A 20,234-nucleotide genomic window follows, 5' to 3' on the forward strand; every position below is an offset into this window, starting at 1 on the left:
GGGAGGACAGGGAAGAGGAACAGAGAGGGGGGACATTGGGTACGAAAGCGGTGATTGGGAACACGGAAGGGAGCTGGTAAAGGGGGAGCGGTGATGGGTAAATAGAAGCAGCAGAAGAATCTCAGGGTGATGGCGTTGAGTGATGTTTCACTCTGTGATTTTTCTCTGCTGTGGGAAATTGTTTGTTGTATACCCAGGGAGTGGAACCCCTTCCTGTTGACCCAGGGCACAGAAGGCAACATGCGTGCTATCAATTACCTCCTGAATCTGGGGCATCCCAAAGATGGCAGGGATTCCTACTGCCCGGGCATCGTGATGGGCTTGGTCCAAAGATTTATGTAGTCGGCTACCCGGGCAAATGGGGCATTCTTGACTTCACGGATGCACTTGTGGGCTGTAGGTTGTGAAATGCCACACAAGCCTTGGAATGAACCAGAATTGTAAAGGTTCAGGGCCGCATGGATGTTGATGGCCACTAGGAGGGGGTATCCTCCTCCTCCACGTGGTGCCAAGTCTGCAAGGATATGGCACAGGTGCCACACCATCCTGTTGTTGAGGCAAAGCCTCCTGCGGCACATGCTGCCCGACATCTCCTCGAATGACCAGCGATGCCTGTACACCTCGGGCCCTCAATGCCCTTCTCCTTTAGGTTCCTCCCTGGACTGCTGGACTACTGGGTCCTCAGGATGTGGGGCGGGTCCCTGCACATGGGCTGCCGCCTCGAGCCTGCGTTGATCTGCTGCCGCCACCTTCCCCGGTGTCTTGATGCCCGGACTGCCACCAGCACAGCAAGGGCAACTGCTGCGGGGGCCACGATACCATCCATAATGTGATATCTGTCAGGAATTGGAGAGGGCGAGAGACCGACAATCAGTTATGACTTCCACCCTGGGACTCTCGAGTCCCGGAAGCCCACCCCCACCCTGACGTTTTACCAACAAGCTCGTTGTGCTGGGAGATCCGCTGGTCACAGCCCCTGGGCACCAGGCACCTGCCGGGTACAGAACTTGGACTGTGATCAGGTACCACTGCCCCCTCCCCCCCCCACCCCAATCCACACACTCATCCTCTGGTCGTGGGGATATCCCCAGTGCTCCAGAGTGTTGCCTTTGTGGTGTTGACACCTTCAGTGTTCAGGTAAAGTGTCCAGGCCTCACAATCTGATTAAGATGCCAAACCGTAACACTCGTCTGTGACACGGCACATCCACCCACAGGAAGCCATTTGAGAATATTTTGTTTGTGGATGATCAACAGTACCACAATACCGTAGACAAAAGGATTAAAACAAACAACTTAACAGTCCACATGTCACGTTAACCATGAACCGACAAAGAAAAGGCTCAGTGCCATACACTACAAAATACCAGTACAAACACAAAGCCAAAATAGTGTTGTTACACAAAGAAACAAAATACACATTGAACATGAAACAGTCATCAGTACAAATAAGTTACCAGTATCCGAATCAAGCCACCGCTCCCACCCCTCCCGCAGCTCGAAGGAGCAGACTAACTGGAATGTCATACTGATGCAGAGCATGACAGAAGAGTAAGAGAGCACCCCTTTCCGGACTCCCGCTGCAGACGAAAGGGGTTGCAGGAGACAAACACACAGACTCCAGACATTAAATAACAAACAGGCAACAGTACAATGAAGTTACCAGCATCCAAATCAACCCGCCACTCTCTTCCACTCCTGCAGATCCCAGCAGTAGGCTCACACCTGTGGAGAATCACCTGGGGGCAATGCAGAAATACACTGGAAAGCCATACTGATGCAGAGCACGGCGAAAGAGCGAGATAGCACTCTTTTCCGGGTTCCCGCCACAGACAAAAGGGGCTGCAGCAGACAAACATGCAGCCTCCAAACATCAACCAGTAAACAGTCTACAGTACAAGAACTCTCACCCTCACCCCCGCTTCCCCCCGCAGCTACAGCAGTAGACCTGCATCAGTGGAAAGTTGCTTAGGGATGAGCAAAACAATACACTGGAAAAGTCACACCGATGCAGAACGAAACGGAAGAGCGAGAGAGCACACCCTCCCCCTCTTCAGCACTGGCAGTAGTTCTGGACTCCAGGCCACAGAAGCAAAAGGGGCTGCTGCAAACAAGCCCACAGCCTCCAGGCATTAAACAACAAACACAACAGTACAAAAACAAGCATACGGCTTCCAAACATTAAACAAAAACAAGCTACAGAACGAAAAGGCACCTGCATGGATCCCAAATTCGGCCTCCCCTGCGATCTAACCGGCTTGCCTAGATCTGCGTTGAACGCAACGCGGCCATTAGATAACACCTACAGTTGGACTCTGTAGCTCTTGGGGCTTTGCTACTATGAGTGTCACTTTGGTGTCCATGTCAGGTACGTGTGACTGGCATGGTTTGTGCAGGATACACCTTGAGGAGTGCATTAATGCAGGTGTGAGGTCAGAAATAGTATATGACATGGAGGGAATATACAGGTGGTGGCAATGACCCGAAGCACCTGCTATCCTCCTCCTTCCAAGTGGTGAAAGTGGACTGGTTTGTCCTGGATATTGGGGAGCTCTTGAGAGTTATTAGAGCTGCCCTCATCCAGGCAAGTGGAGGGTATTCTATCACATCCTGATTTGCGCATTGTGGGACTCGGACAGTCTGTGGAGAGTCAAGAGGTGAGTTCCTAGACACAGAATTATTTTAACAACCGATGATTTTGTTAACAAGGATATTTTTTTCATGCCCTTGCAGAATTGGTTGAAATAAAAGAGTCAAAAGGCGTATTACCAGGTAAACATCCGGGACAATAATGTTGGTTTTACTAACCTCAGCTGATTGGGAGTGGATGATGACTTCTGTTGATCCACTTCCATTTTATTTTGAATGCTGAAATGCGACTGCGTTAAGTAATAATTGAAAGTAATTTGCGGAACTGCAATGACGGTGCTGTACCCAGATAAAACAGGATGAGAAGGTGAAGCAATAGTTGGGCCCAGGTGAGGAGGGGAAAGGGGGCAGGAAGTCTTAAATGAACCGCTGTAGTCCATGTAGATCGGGCAAATCCGTTGGTAAATTTGGTGTTCATAGAGTATATTCAGAATATTTTCTTTGAACAATCTGCAACAAATGAGAGAACAAACTATTTAAGACTTGTTAGGTGTAATGTGTCCAGCAGCATCGTGGGTGGTGCACAATGTTTAGTCTGCTTGTCAACTCTTACTGGCTGAAAACATACCTAAGCAAGCCCTATTTAGTGGCACCCCCTGGTGGTTTGCGTCAGCTGGGTGGCTTGCAGACACAGGCTGAATTATAGGGGCCTCCAAGGAGGCCTGGCTCCCAGACACAAACCCACAGGCCCACCACCCTATGGTGATGGGCAGTCTATACATTCTCATCCTTCCCTGACCATTTTATAACATGCTCCAGCCTCCACCTCCCAACCTGTCCCTAAGGGCTTCTAACATCAACCAAACATTGTATTCTGCAGAGATAATTATGGCAGAAGATGATTTTGTTAACCAAGGTATTGTTCTTACGTCCTTTGCAGATTCGGTTGAGCTAATAAAGCAACAAGAAAAAGAAAGACCAGGTAAAGTCCAGGGCACCATTCGGTGTTTTACTAACCCGCTGATTCAGAATGTATCTGACTCCTGTTGATTCATTTGCATTTTTTTCAACATTTAAATGTAACAGCGTTAAGAGCTAATTAAGTTTCAGAGTGGCAGTGTCTGTGCTACACACCGCAGGTTCAGAAGGCAAAGGGATAATTTGGTGCCATTGAGGAGAGGCAGGAGGGGTTAGAAGGGGTTAAATAGGAGGTGGACAGGAGAGAAGAGGCAGGAATGGGGAGGACATCAAAGTGGTGATTAGGAGCAGGGAAGGTAGCTGGCCAGGGAGGGAATGGGATGGATAAATGAAGCAGCAGATCAATCTCAGGGTGGTTGGGTTGAGTGATCTATTTCCCGGTGATTTCTGACAAGTCATCTCCCAAATTCCCAGGGCCCAGTTTCCTGTTTCATGGGGAGATGGGGATTAGGAAAGTTTTCTCTAATCCAGAATCTTGGAATTCCTGCACGATCGGGAGAATGTTTGATACCTAAGGGCCATTTGTATAGTTGGCTGTGGGGTGATGAATGGTGTGGTGAGGAATGGGGGAGGGGGGAAGGGGGTGAGGGGCAGAGTTATGGTTTGTGTTTCAGTCTGCACTAATGTGGAGAGCAGTGTGAATTTGATGGGTGAATAGCCTCACTGCCTTGTGGGTATGTTGGGAGAGAAGAAGGCTAATGGAGCAAGAAATTTACTGGGTAGTAATCTGTCATCTATACGGCATCTTTCTGGCAACCCCTGCAGCAAAGAACAAAGAAAGGTACAGCACAGGAACAGGCCCTTCAGCCCTCCAAGCCCGCGCCGACCATGCTGTCCGTCTAAACTATAATCTTCTACATTCCGGGGTCCGTATCCCTCTATTCCCATCCTATTCATGTATTTGTCAAGATGCCCCTTAAACGTCACTATCGTCCCTGTTTCCACCACCTCCTCCAGCAGCGAGTTCCAGGCGCCCACTACCTTCTGTGTAAAAAATGTCCCTCGTACATCTCCTCTAAACCTTGCCTGTCGCACTTTAAACCTATGCCCCCCGAGTAATTGACCCCGCTACCCTGGGAAAAAGTCTGACAGAGCTGGTAATAAACAGCACCGGTTTCACATTTTCCTTTGGACAAAACCAGCAATGCTGAGAGAGGCCACTCATGGTTGGGAACTCAGAGTCTGCAAGCCATTTGCCCCGGCCTGAAACCTGGTTTACATTGGCACAAGATGGGAAGAAACGACAGTGATAAGCTCTCATTAGATTGGAATGGAGCGTGAGCACGAAGGGTTACTTGCGACATGGGATAGGTCATCATACCTCATTCGATAACTAGCCCCCTGCCTCAAGCTGGACAGCCTTTAATCAGTTGGGTGATGACCCACCATGACCTGCTCACTTCAAAGAGCATGTGGAGCTGAAGAGTCAGCTCTCGACAAGGAGTTGAAAATCTAGGCCATAGGCAAGACACACTGAACAAAGGAGGCATCAGTCTTTCACATGGCGACCTGGAAGTGTTGGAGGATGTAGGTTCCAGTTCAGGATATCTGAAGGAATCTTCATAGCCATATGTATGTTAGCCATCCTTACCCGGTCTGGCCTACATGTGACTCCAGACCCACAGCAATGTGGTTGACTCTTAGCTGCCCCTCAAGTGCAATTAGGGATGGGCACGGTCTACGACACCCATGTCCCATCAACAAATAATTTTTTTAAACTGTAAATCTTTATTGACTCTTGGAACTGTTTGCAAATATACAGTAAAGAGTACAAGCTCAGAGCTGTCTCCATGTTTGCTGGTACACTGTGCAACACTCAGCTGACCCTGGATGCGGGTCATTTGCTCTCTTTTGTCACTGTGTAAACGGTCCTGTGCTCCATCCCACATTAACCCTATATGTCACCCGACCCTTCGACAACACCGCCCCCAAGTCATTATCCAATGTATTTTAAGTGAGTACAGTTTACCCACGTCTTGTGTTGTAACTACCATACTTTTGCATTGTCATTAACTACAATCTCACTACTCCATCTCTCCACTTCAAGTCATTGAGTTCAAATATTCAGGCAATCCAGAGGCCTTATAACCCTTCCATAATATCGTTCTCATTACTGTCGGAGGAGTGATAGGCTCTGTCACTGCTGGTTCCTCCTGTAGGTTCGGAGGCTGCTCTGGCGTCTGAGTATTTGTGCTTTTCTGCCGACGCACTCTTGGTCAGTTTGATTGTTGTGCTGGTCACTGATTACAACCCAATTGCGTATCTTGTGGGGTGGATGAACTTTGTACTCATCTCGTTGTCATTTCTTTGCTTCTTCTATTGTCACGTGCGTTGTCCTGACACATGGGGAAATTCACATTACAAAAATGGGACCCTTGTTCCGACTTGCTTCACAATTTTAACCCAAGTTTTAAGAACTTTTGTCTTTTCCAATTTTTCCCAATGTTTTTTTTTCTGGTAAGCTGTGTTGTCTTTGTTTCAGAACTATCCATGGAGCTTATATTTGTCTGACAACTTGTAGAATCCCTACAGTGTGGAAGGAGGTCATTCGGCCCATCGAGTCTGCACTGACACTTTGAAAGACCACCCGAGCTAGGCCCAATCCCCCACCCTATTCCTGAAACTCCACCTTAAGGGTCAATTTAGTATGGCCAATCCACCTAACCTGCACATCATTGGACTGTGGGAGGAAACCGGAGCACCCGGAGGAAACCCACGCAGACACGGGGTGAACGTGCAAACTCCGCACAAATTCCACTTCAGCTGGGCATTCAGTTCTGTTCCTAATCTTTCATCCATGATCACTGACTGCTCTTTGGACTATTTTGATTCACTCATTAAATCGTCAGTCTGTTTCATAGAATCTTTCATCTGTTTTCAGAGCCTGGATTTGCTCTTCCATCTTGTGCATCTCATCCTTTATGTTGTTCAGATTGGACTGAAACTCAAGAAGCTCATCACTTTTGGTTGTTAATTCTACTTTCAGGCAACTGTTCCGATACATCAGCAATTCTTTCCTCTCTTTCAGACATTTTGCACGATCCTCACTAGAAACTTTTGATTCTTGATGTGTAACAATCTTTAACCTAGATCCATCTTTGTTGAATTTGCTTCTGCAAGTTAGTCATTTAAGTGTTTCCAGTCCTCTTTCAAGTGTTTACCTCCTCTGAGTGACATTCCAGTTTCCTCATCCATTCTTGTTTTTACAAACTCAGCTTTCATACATGAACGTTGGTTCTCTATGCTGCTCGGATTTTCATTAGCAGAGTATAATTCCTCTGCGCTATCCTTCAAGCTTAGGTTCTGTAATTACAATTCAGCAAAGTGTTTCTTAGACTCTTCACACTCTATTGTGAACAGTTCCACGAGTTCTTGCCATTCTAGGTTGTTAATTTTCATCTCTTCGTATATATCATTGGAAATGTAACGTTTTCCCAAGTTTTCTTCCAGGTGCCTGGCCATTTTCTTCAGCTCTATACTCTCTTTTTGGTACCTCGGCTTCCTACTAGAAAATAGAACATTCCTGAGTTTCCTCAGCCAATGGCTTTGTCAGTTCTTTCAAGGCTGCAACATTTTCTGCCTGCTCTTGTGCTTGGCTGTATTTCTGGTTGAGGTTTCGACAGTCGGGAGATGAGTTACTCACCGCAGAATTCCCAGTCTCTGACTGGCTCTTGTAACCACAGTATTTAAAGAATAGTCCAATTAGATTTCTGGCTGAAGGTATTTCATAGAATTTACAGTGCAGAAGGAGGCCATTCGGCCCATCGAGTCTGCACCGGCTCTTGGAAAGAGCACCCTACCCAAGGTCAACACCTCCACCCTATCCCCATATCCCAGTAACCCCACCCAACACTAAGGGCAATTTTGAACACTAAGGGCAATTTGTCATGGCCAATCCACCTAACCTGCACATCTTTGGACTGTGGGAGGAAACCGGAGCACCCGAAGGAAACCAACGCAGACACAGGGAGAACGTGCAGACTCCGCACAGACAGTGATCCAGCCGGGAATCGAACCTGGGACCCTGGAGCTGTGACGCAATTGTGCTAGCCACCATGCTACCGTGCTGCCCTGCATATTCCCCCGGGGGATTCAGCGATGGTGGTGTCACAAAATGCCAAGGGGAGATAGTTAGATTCACTTGTTCAAGCCTCCAACAATCTTCTTCCTTTGTGCCACGATGCCAATCAGTGGAGACTTTTCCCCTTGATGTCTGTTGACTTCAATTTTGCTCAGAATCCTTGATGCCACAATCGAGCAAATGCTCAGTCAGATCATTGTGGGTTCACCTACCATGGACTGAAGAGTTTCAATTCAGTTTGAGAAGTTGCAACCCACCGATTGTAATTTATAATAGACTATTACCACAGCAGCTGACTTCATTGACTAAAATATTTTTGTACCGTCCGTTGAGAAGGAATTTCTGTCTCTGCCAGGAAGTACAACTTGAAGGGTATCAGGAATGGGTCTTTGAACATTGATTTTGATGCATTTTGTTTCAGGAGCGTATGGTTACATTGATCGCTTGATAAAGCTACCTGAAAGAACAGGTTGAAAAGTAGATCCTTGTTGAATGCTCATTGTGTCGAAATTTATCTTGGGAGATGGTGCAATGGGCACCATTTATCTTCCATTCCGTTGACTGCACTGGAACCGATTACCATTGGCTGATTATTAATGGCTGGCCAACCCTCTATCGCCTGACTCACGTTTGTGCACTGTACCATTGATGGGTTTTGCATTTATTTAGCTTGATATATCCAGAACTTAACTCTATAAATGCCAATCACAACCCCATCTACAGATTTAATTTAAATATTGACACAGGAGTTTCACTGCAACTGCAAAACATTTGTAATTTGTAATGGATTGTTAGAACAACAGGTGATATTGTAAACCAAGATTACTTGTAGAGAACTGTATTCTTTGGGGGGAGTATTTGAGTTGATAGTTGCTAAGATGTTTACTGTGTGTTTACAAAATGTTAACTGGTTTCATATAATCAACATGTTTTGTTTTAAAAGTACTATTTGATCTCTGTTGCATCACGCCTGTAGAGTGGGCCGTGTGCTCCCCATAACCACAATCTATTAAAGATTGTGGGTCAGGTGAGCTCCATGATATACTCTGGGGTTCTCTAAATGCTGGCCCATAATAAATTGGGTGCTCGAGGGATAAAAGTCGATCTTTCATGATTGGATTGGCTTAGTAAACTTAAAGACAGTGAGGGATGAGCATATTTGTGGTTGCTTTTCATGTGTGGTATACCAGTTTAAGTAGGGAGTGTGTTGTGGACAATGGCTCTTTCAGAGACTCAGAAGCTTTTTGGGGTGGAGAAGGTCACACGCAGTACCTTACAAACAGAGACTAAGAAAAGGCTTTTAGATTTGGCAAAAACATTGCAGTTAGTGTTATCTGATAGCATGCAAAAAGAAGAGGTACTTATGGCACTAGCTGAGCCTTTAGAATTGCCTGAGATACAGTCTGACCCATTGGAAATGGCAAAGATCCAGTTACAAATCAAGCAACTTGAACATGAAAAAAAATGTAAGCAGCTTGAATATGAAATGAGAGAAAAAGAGAGAGAAGAGTGAAACAAAGAAAGAATAGCCCTAGCAGAACAAAAAGCAAGAGAGGAAAGAGAAAAAGAGAAAGAGAGATACAGATCAGGGAAAAAGAAAAGGAGAGAGAAGAAAGAAACAAAGAAAGAGAAAGGGGAGGAAAGGGAAAAGCGAGAGAGTTTGAACTTCAGAAAATGGCCATGAAACATGACAGTCAGTTAAAATTGACAGAAATAAACAGAAATGTACAGTTGGAGGATAGTGATGAGGATAAAGAGAAAGAGCGTCATAGTCGAAGGCTTGGTGGGGATCTATTTAAATATGTCCAAGCATTGCCAAGGTTTGATGAGAAGGAGGTAGACGCCTTTTTCATTTCATTTGAGAAGATGGCTAAACAAATGAAATGGCCACCGGAAATGTGGGTATTACTGATTCAAACAAAGCTGGTAGGTAGGGCTAGTGAAGTGTTTGAATCACTACCAGAGGAGATACCTGGGATGCATGAGGAGGTGAAAAAATCCATCTTAGGTTCATATGAACTAATGCCTGAAGCCTACAGACGAAGGTTTAGAAATTTAAGGAAAGAACCTTGTCAAACATGCATGGGGAAGTTGAAGTGCAATTATCAAAAATGATTTTTGATCAGATGGTTGAAAAAGAACAAGAACAGGTGGAGGATGAGGCGGATATTTTTAGTTAAGGACAATTGGCGGAGTTACAACAGAAAGATGTAGAAATAAACTGATGTATCAGAAAGTATACACGGAAGAGGAATCTGAGTGTATACCAGAGTGTTATTACCGTAAAAGTAATGTCTTGATGAGAAAATGGAGACCTTTACATATGCAGGCGGATGAAAAGTGAGCAGAAGTTCATCAAGTAGTATCGCTGGTAGGGTATAGAAAGGCGGTGTTGCGAGTTGCACATGAGGTACCAGTGGGAGGTCATTTGGGAATAAGGAAAACTCAAGCTAAAATCCAAACATATTTTTTATTGGCCTGGACTACATAAAGATGTAGTTAAATTTTGTTGATCATGTCACACATGTCAAGTAATAGGGAAACCTCGAGCAGTGATAAAATCAGTGCCCTTAATACCCATTCCAGCATTTGAGGAACCTTTTTATAAGTGTCTTAATTGATTGCTTAGGACCGCTTCCTAAAACGAAAAGTGGGAATCAATATCTTTTGACTATAATGGATGTGTCAACTAGGTTTCCAGAGGCCATTCCAGTACGTAATATTACAGCTAAAAAGATTGTGGAGGAGTTACTTAAATTCTTTACTGGACATGGACTACCCACAGAAATACAATCGGATCAAGGATCAAATTTTACCTCCAGGGTATTCAAAGAAGTTATGGATAGATTAGGAATAAATCAATTTAGATCAACTGCGTACCATCCAGAATCGCAGGGAGCATTAGAAAGGTGGCATCAGTCATTAAAGACAATGTTGAGGGCTTATTGTCATGATTATCCAGAGGATTGGGATAAAGGAATTCCATTTGTACTGTTTGCAATTAGGGATGCACCTAATGAGTCAACCAAATTCAGTCCTATTTTGATCATGAGGTAAGAGGGCCACTTAAATTGATTATGGAAAAATTGGTGAGTGAGCAGTCGGAACTTACATTATTGGATTACGTGTCAAATTTTAGGGAACGATTAAATAGAGCAACATTTAAAAGTTGCACAAAATGTGATGAAACGGGTAGCTTACAAGAAAGCAAAAGTTTGTAGTTTTGCCAGTGGAAATAAAGTTTTGGTATTGTTACCAGTGGTAGGTGAACCTTTAAAAGCAAGGTTTTGTGGACCTTATCAGATTGAAAGGAAATGAAGTGAGGTGAATTATGTGGTAAAAACGCAGATAGAGGGAAAACTCACCGAGTGTGTCATGGTGAATATGCTTAAAAGGTCCTTTGAAAGGAAAGGAGAGCAAAAGGAGGAGGTTTTATTGGTTCTAACTCAAAGTGAAGAACCAAATCCAGATGACTTTGAATTTGACATCCCTCAAATTAAATTGGAAAATGAGGATATTCTTAAAAATTGGGATAAATTGTTGAGTTACCTTCCAGAGGAAAAGCAAACTGACCTGAAAGAGTTATTGATATCACGTGGGCAAGTTTGTAGAGATAAATTGTGAGATACTAAAATGGCTATACCTGATGTGGATGTGGGAAATGCTGTTCCAATTAAACAACATCCATATAGACTTAACCCTTTAACATTATCACAGATTAACAAGAAAATTGAAAGTATGCTTAAAACAGGCATAATTAAAGTGGGTTGCAGCCAATGGAGCTCACCCATAGTGATGGTACCAAAACCACCGGAGGGTACCCAACGATTGTGTGTGGACTATAGAAAGGTTAATGCAGTTACAAGAATGGACTTTTATCCTATCCCACGTTTAGAGGATTGCATTGAGAAAGTGGGACAATCAGCTTTTATTTCCAAACTGGATTTACTTAAAGGTTACTCGCAGGTACCTTTATCCAAAAGGGCGAAGGAGATTTCAGCTTTTGTGACTCCAGATGGTATATACCAATTCAAAGTTATGCCATTTGGCATGAAAAACGCCCCAGCCACATTTCAACGGTTAACTAACAAAGTCGTTTCAGGATTACCCAATTGTGCGGTATACATCGACGATCTGGTAATTTTCAGTCAGACATGGAAAGAACATTTGAAACATCTGAGGGAGTTATTCGATCGACTTTAGGAGGTGGGTTTGGTGGTAAACCTAGCCAAAAGTGAATTTGGAAAAGCCCAAGTCACTTTTCTTGGCCATACAATTGGACAGGGTCGAATGGTCACACGGGATGTGAACACAAAGGTTATTGGGGAGTTTCCAATATCCTCGACACAAAGGGAAATAATACAATTTCTTGGCATGAGTGATTTTACCAGAAATTTGTGCCTAACCTTAGCAGTGTGGTTGCCCCACTCACGGACTTGCTAAAGAAACGTAGCAAATTTAAGTGGACAGCGGAGTGTCAACAGGCATTTGACTGCCTAACGGCTGTGTTAACCATTGCTCCTGTGTTGGAGAACTACAAGGGGCTCTGTGATCGGATTGAACTAAAGTGTCTGACTTTAAAGAGAAATGCCGAGGCTTAGAGAAATGGATAGATCGTGCAGTGACCTTGTTGTCCGAAGAGACTGTCAATCTAGAGGGATTCCAGGTTGAGGAAGAAGCACTAAAATGGACTATGTTATTATAAATGTTTGAGTGTTTTGTTTTGTTAAAAAAAGACGTATATTCACTGTCATTTTTCACCTTTTCACTTTCCTTTAAGAAATATTTTGAAGTTGATGGTTTATTTTTATTTTTCTTGGGGGGTGGTGTCATCTGAGAGTACCTTTAAGAAATGGATGTTTATCAAATAGCTGCAGTGATGTCAGAGTGTGGGTGGAGCTGGGCTGTCTGTCTGATTTTACTTTCGTTTTTAAGCTGGCAGATACAGTGTGTGTTTCATTTTGATTTCAGAGTTGGAGCTGCATCCAGCCAAACAAGGTGTAATTTTGATCTCTCTCTGCATGAAAAGAATGTCTTCAGATCACTTGCTAATTTAAAAGTGATAACTGCTCTTAGTAGAGAATTTAAACTTGCTGTCTTTGTTAAAGAGGGTATTTGTCTTATGGATGTTGCTAGGAAAGATTAAGGGTTACTTATAGAGTACTGTATTCTTTGGGAGAAGTATTTGAGTTGATAGTTGCTAAGATGTTTACTGTGTGTTTATAAAATGTTAACTGGATTCATATGATAAACATTGTTTTGTTTTAAAAGTACTTTAGCTCTCTGTTGCATCACACCTGTAGAGTGGACCCGTGTGCTCCCCATACCAAAATCTATTAAAGGTTGTGAGTCAGGTGAACTCCATGATACACTTTGGGGTTCTTTAAAGCCTGGCCCATAATAGAACCCACAGAGGTGCTGTCAATTTGCAGCTAATCAACTGGTTGAAAAGGTAAAGAGGACAATTAGGCCCAGGTGAGGAGGGCGATTATGGGAGGAGGTGGGTGGAGGAGGTGAGGAGAGGGGAAAAGGTTTAGTGAAGATGGTCAGGGAGATGGAGACTTTTTAAAATTACTTTGTGTAATTCGAGCATTGCTGGCAAGGCCAGCACTTATTACCCTTGTGGTGAGCAGCCTTCTTAAACTGCTGGAGTAAACATCTGCTGGAGGTGCACCCACAGTACGGTGATAGAGGGAATTCTAGTATTCTGGCCCAGAAACGGTGGGGGAACAGTGATATAGTTCCAAGTCAGGATAGTATCTTGGAGGAAATCTTGGAGGTGGTAGTCCCACGTGATGGCTACCCACATCCTTCTAGAGATCAAAGTTTGAATGGTGTTGTCAAATAAACCTTGGCGAGTTGCTGAAGCGCATCTTGTAGATAGTACACGCTGTATATCAGGGATAGGAGGAATGAGAAGGTGGTGGATGGGTGCCAACCAGAGAGGCTGCATTATTCTGGATGGTGTTGACATTCTTGAATGTTTTTGGAGCCGCACTCATCCAGGCAAGAGGCGAGTATTTCATCACACACCTGACCTGAGCCCTGTTGATGGTGGACAGGCTTTGGAGAGTGAGGAAACATGGTTTGGTTACAGTGATTGGAAATCTATGGTTGGCTGTGCAGAATTGTGTGGGAAAAGTGGGAACTGGTTTGAAAGGAAGAGGGGTGAAAAAAAAGAATGTTCTGTGATTAGGGGGGAGCAAGAGATGATGAAGATGACAAAAGATGCCAATAACGGGAGAAGCTACGGCGCCGCGGTGGCGCAAGTGGTTAGCATGCTTGCCTCACGGCGCTGAGGTCCCAGGTTCGATCCCAGCTCTGGGTCACTGTCTGTGCGGAGTTTGCACATTCTCCCCGTGTCTGTATGGGTTTCGCCCCCACAACCCAAAAGATGTGCAGGGTAGGTGGATTGGCCACGCTAAATTGCCCCTTAATTGGAAAAAAATGAATTGGATACTCTAAATTTATTTTAAAAAGAAAATAACGGGAGAAGCTGTACAAATCAATGACATTGTTGGCCAAGTCACTGAGTGTCTTTAAGACAGAGATAGATAGGACAGCACGGTGGCGCAGTGGTTAGCACTGCAGCCTCACGGCGCCGTGGTCCCAGGTTCGATCCCGGCTCTGGGTCACTGTCCGTGTGGAGTTTGCACATTCTCCCCGTGTTTGCGTGGGTTTCGCCCCCACAATCCAAAGATGTGCAGGGTAGGTGGATTGAACACGCTAAATTGTCCCTTAATTAAGAAAAATGAATTGGGTACTCTAAATTTTTTTTAAAAGATTAACTAAAATAAAAAAGGCAGAGATAGATAGGTCCTTGATTAATAAGGGGATCAGGGGTTATGGGGAGAAGGCAGGAGAATGGGGATGAGAAAATATCAGCCATGATTGAATGGCGGAGCAGACTCGATGGGCCGAGCAGCCTAATTCTGCTCCTATGACTTATGGTTTTATGGTAACCAAAGGAACAATATGCATCTAAGAGCCAGAGGATGCGTAAATTGTTCTCGATCATAGAATTTAAAGTGCAGAAAGAGGCCATTCGGCCCATCGATCCTGCACCGGCCCTTACAAAGAGCACCCCACCCAAGTCCACATATCTACCATATCCCCGTAACCCAGTAACCCCCGCTTAACCTTTTTGGACACTAAGGGCAATTTAGCATGGCCAATCCACCTAACCCGCACATCTTTTGTTCTAACAGCAGAGCTTCTAATTGACTGGAGAATTGCTCACGGCTGCATCTTAGGGGCTGGTTTAGCACAGGGCTAAATCGCTGGCTTTGAAAGCAGACCAAAGCAGGCCAGCAGCACGGCTCAATTCCCGCACCAGCCTCCCCGAACAGGCGCCGGAATGTGGCGACTAGGGGCGTTTCACAGTAACTTCAGTTGAAGCCTACTTGTGACAATAAGCGATTTTCATTTCATCTTTGTGGTGTGGTAGCAGATTGTATTTTGCCTTGGCTCGAACCCCCGTCCTGATAAAATTGCACATCCTCTGCTCTCACCATGAACATGGACATTGTCACCTATTGAAAGCAGTTTGGAATTGCGTCAGAAAGTGAGATTGTGCGAGCAGGGTGATGTGTGACTGGCTGACCATGTTCAGGAGAGTTTAATTCCTGTATCACTTAATAAGTGAGAGGCAAACCCATAGCTAACTGCTGGAAAGTCCAATCTAAGGAGTTTGCGGCTCCATTTGCCAGGGTTGCAAATGGCAACATAGGCGCAAAGTTCCATGAGAGGCCAGAAACACTAATCTGCTGCCGAAATTTCAGGACCCCCCCCCCCCCACCCCCCCCCCCCCACCCCACCCCACCCCTGCCATTGTGATAATGAGGTTTCACCCAGGATGGTCATTTCAATACATTATCCTCTAATTAGCGGGCAATCCTGCCACAACCTCCCTCCTCATTGCAAATTCCGACCTCATCGGCATCCCAGCAGAGTTACACTTCAGGTTTCCAACATGTTTTTAAAAAATGTGAACCTGGTGATCTCACCTGCAAGGGGGGGTTCAGAGGTGAGCGCGCAGGTCGCCATTATCCACCGGGGAGTCCTTGAGGAATTGTGCACCGGAGAACTCTGGCGGGGGTGTCAGAAGTGAGGGTGGCAGGTCCGAGGGGTTTGGGCGGAGGCCAGTGACACCAGCCCCAGAACGGATCACCGTCTGAGGGTGCGTTGAGTGGAGGCCGGGGAGGAAATGCTGACCCAAGGAGAGCTGGGCGTACTGGATCCGAGAGGGGGCAGGCACCTTGGCAGCACAGGAGCGAAGGCAACGTGCCAAAGCGGAGGTGGGGTGGGAGGCAGTTTTGGGGGGGGGGCCACCATTGTCATGGCCCTGGAAAGGGGGGAGGGGGGTATGGTGTGGCGCCATAAGGGGACAAGGGAATTTTCCATGAGATGGCAATGAAGCCACTAACAGATGTCAACCCCCCTGAGGCTGGATAAATATATTAACTCCAAATTGGAAGTTGGGTGGGAGGGTGAGCTGTGAGGAGGATGCAGAGATACTCTGGCAGGATCCGGACAGGCTGAGTGAGTGGGCACATGCATTGCAGATGCAGTATAATGTGGATAAATGTGAGGTTATCCACTTCGGTAGCAAAAATAGGAAACAGATTATTATTTGAATGGGTATAAATTGAGAGAGGTGGGTATTCAGCGAGACCTTGGTGTCCTCGTGCGTCAGTCGCTGAAAGTAAGCGCGCAGGTACAGCAGGCAGGAAAGAAGGCAAATGGTATTTTCCTACAATTGTATCGGGTGTTGGTGAGGCCACACCTGGAGTATTGTGTGCAGTTTTGGTGTCCTTACCTGAGGAAGGATGTTCTTTTTAAAAATAATCTTTGTCACAAGTAGGCTCACATTACGACTGCAATGAAGTTACTGTGAAAAGCCCCTAGTCGCCACATTCCGGCGCCTGTTCGGGTACACAGAGGGAGAATTCAGAATGTCCAATTCACCTCACAGCACGTCTTTCAGGACTTGTAGGAGGAAACCGGAGCACCCGGAGGAAACCCACGCAGACACGGGGAGAACGTGCAGACTCCGCACAGACAGTGACCCAAGCTGGGAATCGAACCTGGGACCGTGGCGCTGTGAAACAACAGTGCTAACCACTGTGCTACCGTGCTGCCCGATTATTGCTATGGAGGGAGTGCAGCGAAGGTTTACCAGGCTGATTCCTGAGATGGCGGGACTGTCATATGAGGAGAGACTAAATCGGTTAGGATTATATTCATTAAGTTTAGAAGAGTGAGAGGGGATCTCATAGAAACTTATAAAATTCTAACAGGATTAGACAGGGTAGATTCAGAAAGAATGTTCCTGATGGTGGGGGAGTCCAGAGCTAGGGGCCATTGTTTGAGGATAAGGGGTAAACCTTTTAGGACTGAGGTGAGGAGACATTTCTTCACCCAGAGAACGGTGAATCTGTGGAATTCACTCCCACAGAAAGTAGTTGAGGTCAAAACGTTGTGTAATTTCAAGAAGGAATCTTGGGGCTAAAGGGATCAAGGGATATGGAGGGAAGGCGGGATCAGGGTATTGAACTTGATGATCAGCCATGATCATAATGAATGGTGGAGCAGGTTCAAAGGGCTGAATGGCCTCTTCCTGCTTCTATTATCTATGTATGTTTCTATGTGTGTTAAAAGGGTCGATAATGCACCCCAGCCCCTGCAGTGCCCACTGGGCATGGAAGGCCTCGAAGGTGCCGGTGAACACCATGTGCTCCCTCTCTCGGAACACCCAGGCACGAATGCAACCATGGCAGCTGTCTTCATAGAATCCCGACAGTGCAGAAGGAGGCCATTCGGTCCATCAAGTCTGCACCAACCCTCTGAAAGAACACCCACGCCCCAAATCCATCTCCATAACCCAGGAACCCCACCTAACACTTGTGAAGACTGAGGGGTAATTTAGCATGGCCAATCCACCTTTTCTGCACAACTTTGGAGGAAACCAGAGCACCCGGAGGAAACCTACACAGATGCAGGGCGAACGTACAAACTCAGATGGGCAGACAGTTGGGTCGGACAATCTCCTTGGTTGCCTGCTGCCTGGACCTCTTAATTGTAAGTTTGGCCAAGTCCAGGAGCAGATTAATGAGGAGGTTTTCCTCCTTCCCTGCCCCTCTCAGCACCTGCTGCCTGTAGATCAGGAGCGTGGGGCTGACTGAACTACATTCAGAACTGGAACAAAAGGTTTTTAAAAAATCTAAAAAGGGGGTGCAGTCTAACACAATCTCTATCGGCAGGACCACAGACTCCACGAGGCTGCAAGAACAGCAGGCTTCTTGGGAGTCTGTGAACTGATACAACCTGTGGTTGTTTGCAGCTCCCTCCAACACAGACCCCAAATGTTCTGGGGGAGAACTCCTCCGTCGAGGGATGTCCATTGGGAACCTCCGCCGTCGGATGGTAACAAGGCACACCAAACCGTATCTGAACAGCGGGCGAGGGCAAGGATGCGATTGGCACACAGCAGCAGCCCATACAGGAAACCCCTCTGAAGTGCGAAAGATCACAGAGGGCGTTTCTCCGAGGCTGCTCGAGCTGGGGGTGTGGGGGGGGGGGGGGGGGTGCCCTGGCTCCCGAGAGAAGGTTTGGGGCTTGGGGACAATATGAAATTCCATCCGGGGAGGGATGGGCTCAGATGGGAGTTCACCGCACACCTGCACCTCCTCCAGACCATAAGTGCCATTGGGTCCGAGAACAACTGTTCTGAAGTCATGAATGGCATTGGTTGCAAGCTGGACAACCACCACTGCGTGATGCGCTATCCCTTGGGGTGTCATCCAGCCCACTCCCCCGCCACCCAGCACGTCCCTGACCCTGGCCACCCCGCCGGCTATAGTATGTCCCTTTCCAGCCACCCGAAATGCTATTGCTGGAGGTGTGGATCCCCGAGCGGTGGATCACTGATGGCAAAATCTGTGCAGAGGTGGCTCCCACCGGGGTACTTTATTTTTAGCAATTTTCATCCAGTTCTTGTGGGACGCTGGGTTAAAACTTATCTAATACGATAGGATAAGGTTCCAGCACAAGAGAAATGCCCAGTGAACCAAGGAAGCCAGCAAGTAAAGAGTCATTGGTGGATTCGGAAGCTGTTCAAAGCTGAGAAAATGGCGGAGACCGCTGCCGTGACTCAGGTCACTTCATTGACGATCGAGAATGCTTACAGGCAGTTTGGCAGTGAAATTTCAGAAAATGCCGTGCGCTGTCTCCGACGACCTCCTATTCGGTCAGCGTTGGCAAGGGTGGATGAGACGGTAAAGGTGCATGGCGCGACAGTACACAGTGTGGAGGTGCCTCTCTCGAAGCAGAGCGACCAGACTGTCTCTTTGGAGGCTGAGATGGTAATGTTGGCCGGTGAGAATGAAGCACTGAGGGCCAAGGCGGATGATTTGGCGAATCGCTCCAGGAGAAAGAACCTGAGAATCGTGGGGGTGTCAGGGGGGACGTGGAGGGCCTAGATACAATGGACTACATCTCGAAGATGTTTGGAAAGATGGTGGGTGGATGTCACGTTACGAGCTGGACCGAGCCCATCGGTCACTCAGGTAGAAGCCCCTTTCCAGCGAGCCACCACGAGCAATCACCATGAGTCCGTTGTAACCAGGAGAAGGGACAGGTCCTGAGGTGGGCGAAGGATCACCGAGACTACAAATGGGAGGGCCATGCCATCAGGCTCTATCAAGATGTGGGTGCGGAACTGGCAAAAATGCAGGCGGCGTTTAAGAAAGCCAGGGTTGCGTTGTATAAGAGTGGAGTTCAGTTTGTGGTGGTACACCCGGAAAACCGCCGAGTGACTGACGATACGAAAGATTATTATTTTGATTCAAGGGAGGATGCTTTTGTTAGGAAGCATGGGGTGGGCGAGTGAATTGCAATTTTTACAATGTCTTTGTATTCTGTGGAGGGCATGTGGTTCTAGGCTTTGTGTAGGCTGGGTGCTTTTTATTTGATGATTAAACTTGGATGATGGCCGATTTGCATCCAATTGAGAAGGATTTTTCTTTTGTCTCCCAAATCCATCAGGTTTATTCTCGGATTGACTTTTTTGTGGTGGGTAGGTCTCTCCTTCTTGGGGTGAAGAGGGCGTGGTTCTCGGCAATTGCTATCTCAGATCATTTTGTGGATTTGGTGTTGGGAGCCAGTTCCCTCTCAGCACCCGACCTGGAGATTGGTCACGGGATAATTGGCAAAGGATTTTGCGAGCACATATTCTCCGCCATTGGGGAGTACATTGTGTTTAATAAGAGTGAGTCTAGCTCACCTTCTACGTTGTGGCAGGCCCTTAAGGCAGTCATTAGGCGGGAGATAATTCCCCACAAGTCACAGAAGGAAAGGATTGGGAGAGTGGAGCAGAGGAGACTGGTGGATTCCATCCTGGAGGTGAATCGTCATTACTCGGTTGCCCCTACACTGGCGTTGCTGCCGAGTAGGGAAAGGTTGCAGGCGCAATTTGAGCTGCTCTCAATGTTTAAGTCGGTGAGGCAGCTGCGACCCTCGAGGGAAACATGCTACAAACACAAGTAGACGGCCAGTCGCCTTTTAGTGCACCAGCTGAGGTGACAGGC

At 46.4% G+C, this 20,234-nt stretch overlaps 1 protein-coding gene across 9 annotated transcripts in view; it reads left to right on the plus strand.

Moving 5' to 3' along the window:
- LOC140421308 (uncharacterized) overlaps positions 1-20,234 on the plus strand; it is an 834,768-nt gene that overhangs the window by 644,870 nt on the left and 169,664 nt on the right. For all 9 annotated transcript variants that reach the window (XM_072505936.1, XM_072505941.1, XM_072505940.1 and 6 more), the window contains 2 exons: positions 2,733-2,771; positions 3,529-3,570. In XM_072505936.1, the coding sequence (XP_072362037.1) occupies positions 2,733-2,771; positions 3,529-3,570 (81 nt within the window). The remainder of the gene's footprint in view (positions 1-2,732; positions 2,772-3,528; positions 3,571-20,234) is intronic.

The sequence above is a fragment of the Scyliorhinus torazame genome, chromosome 5, assembly GCF_047496885.1.
Source record: "Scyliorhinus torazame isolate Kashiwa2021f chromosome 5, sScyTor2.1, whole genome shotgun sequence".
NCBI lineage: Eukaryota > Metazoa > Chordata > Chondrichthyes > Carcharhiniformes > Scyliorhinidae > Scyliorhinus > Scyliorhinus torazame.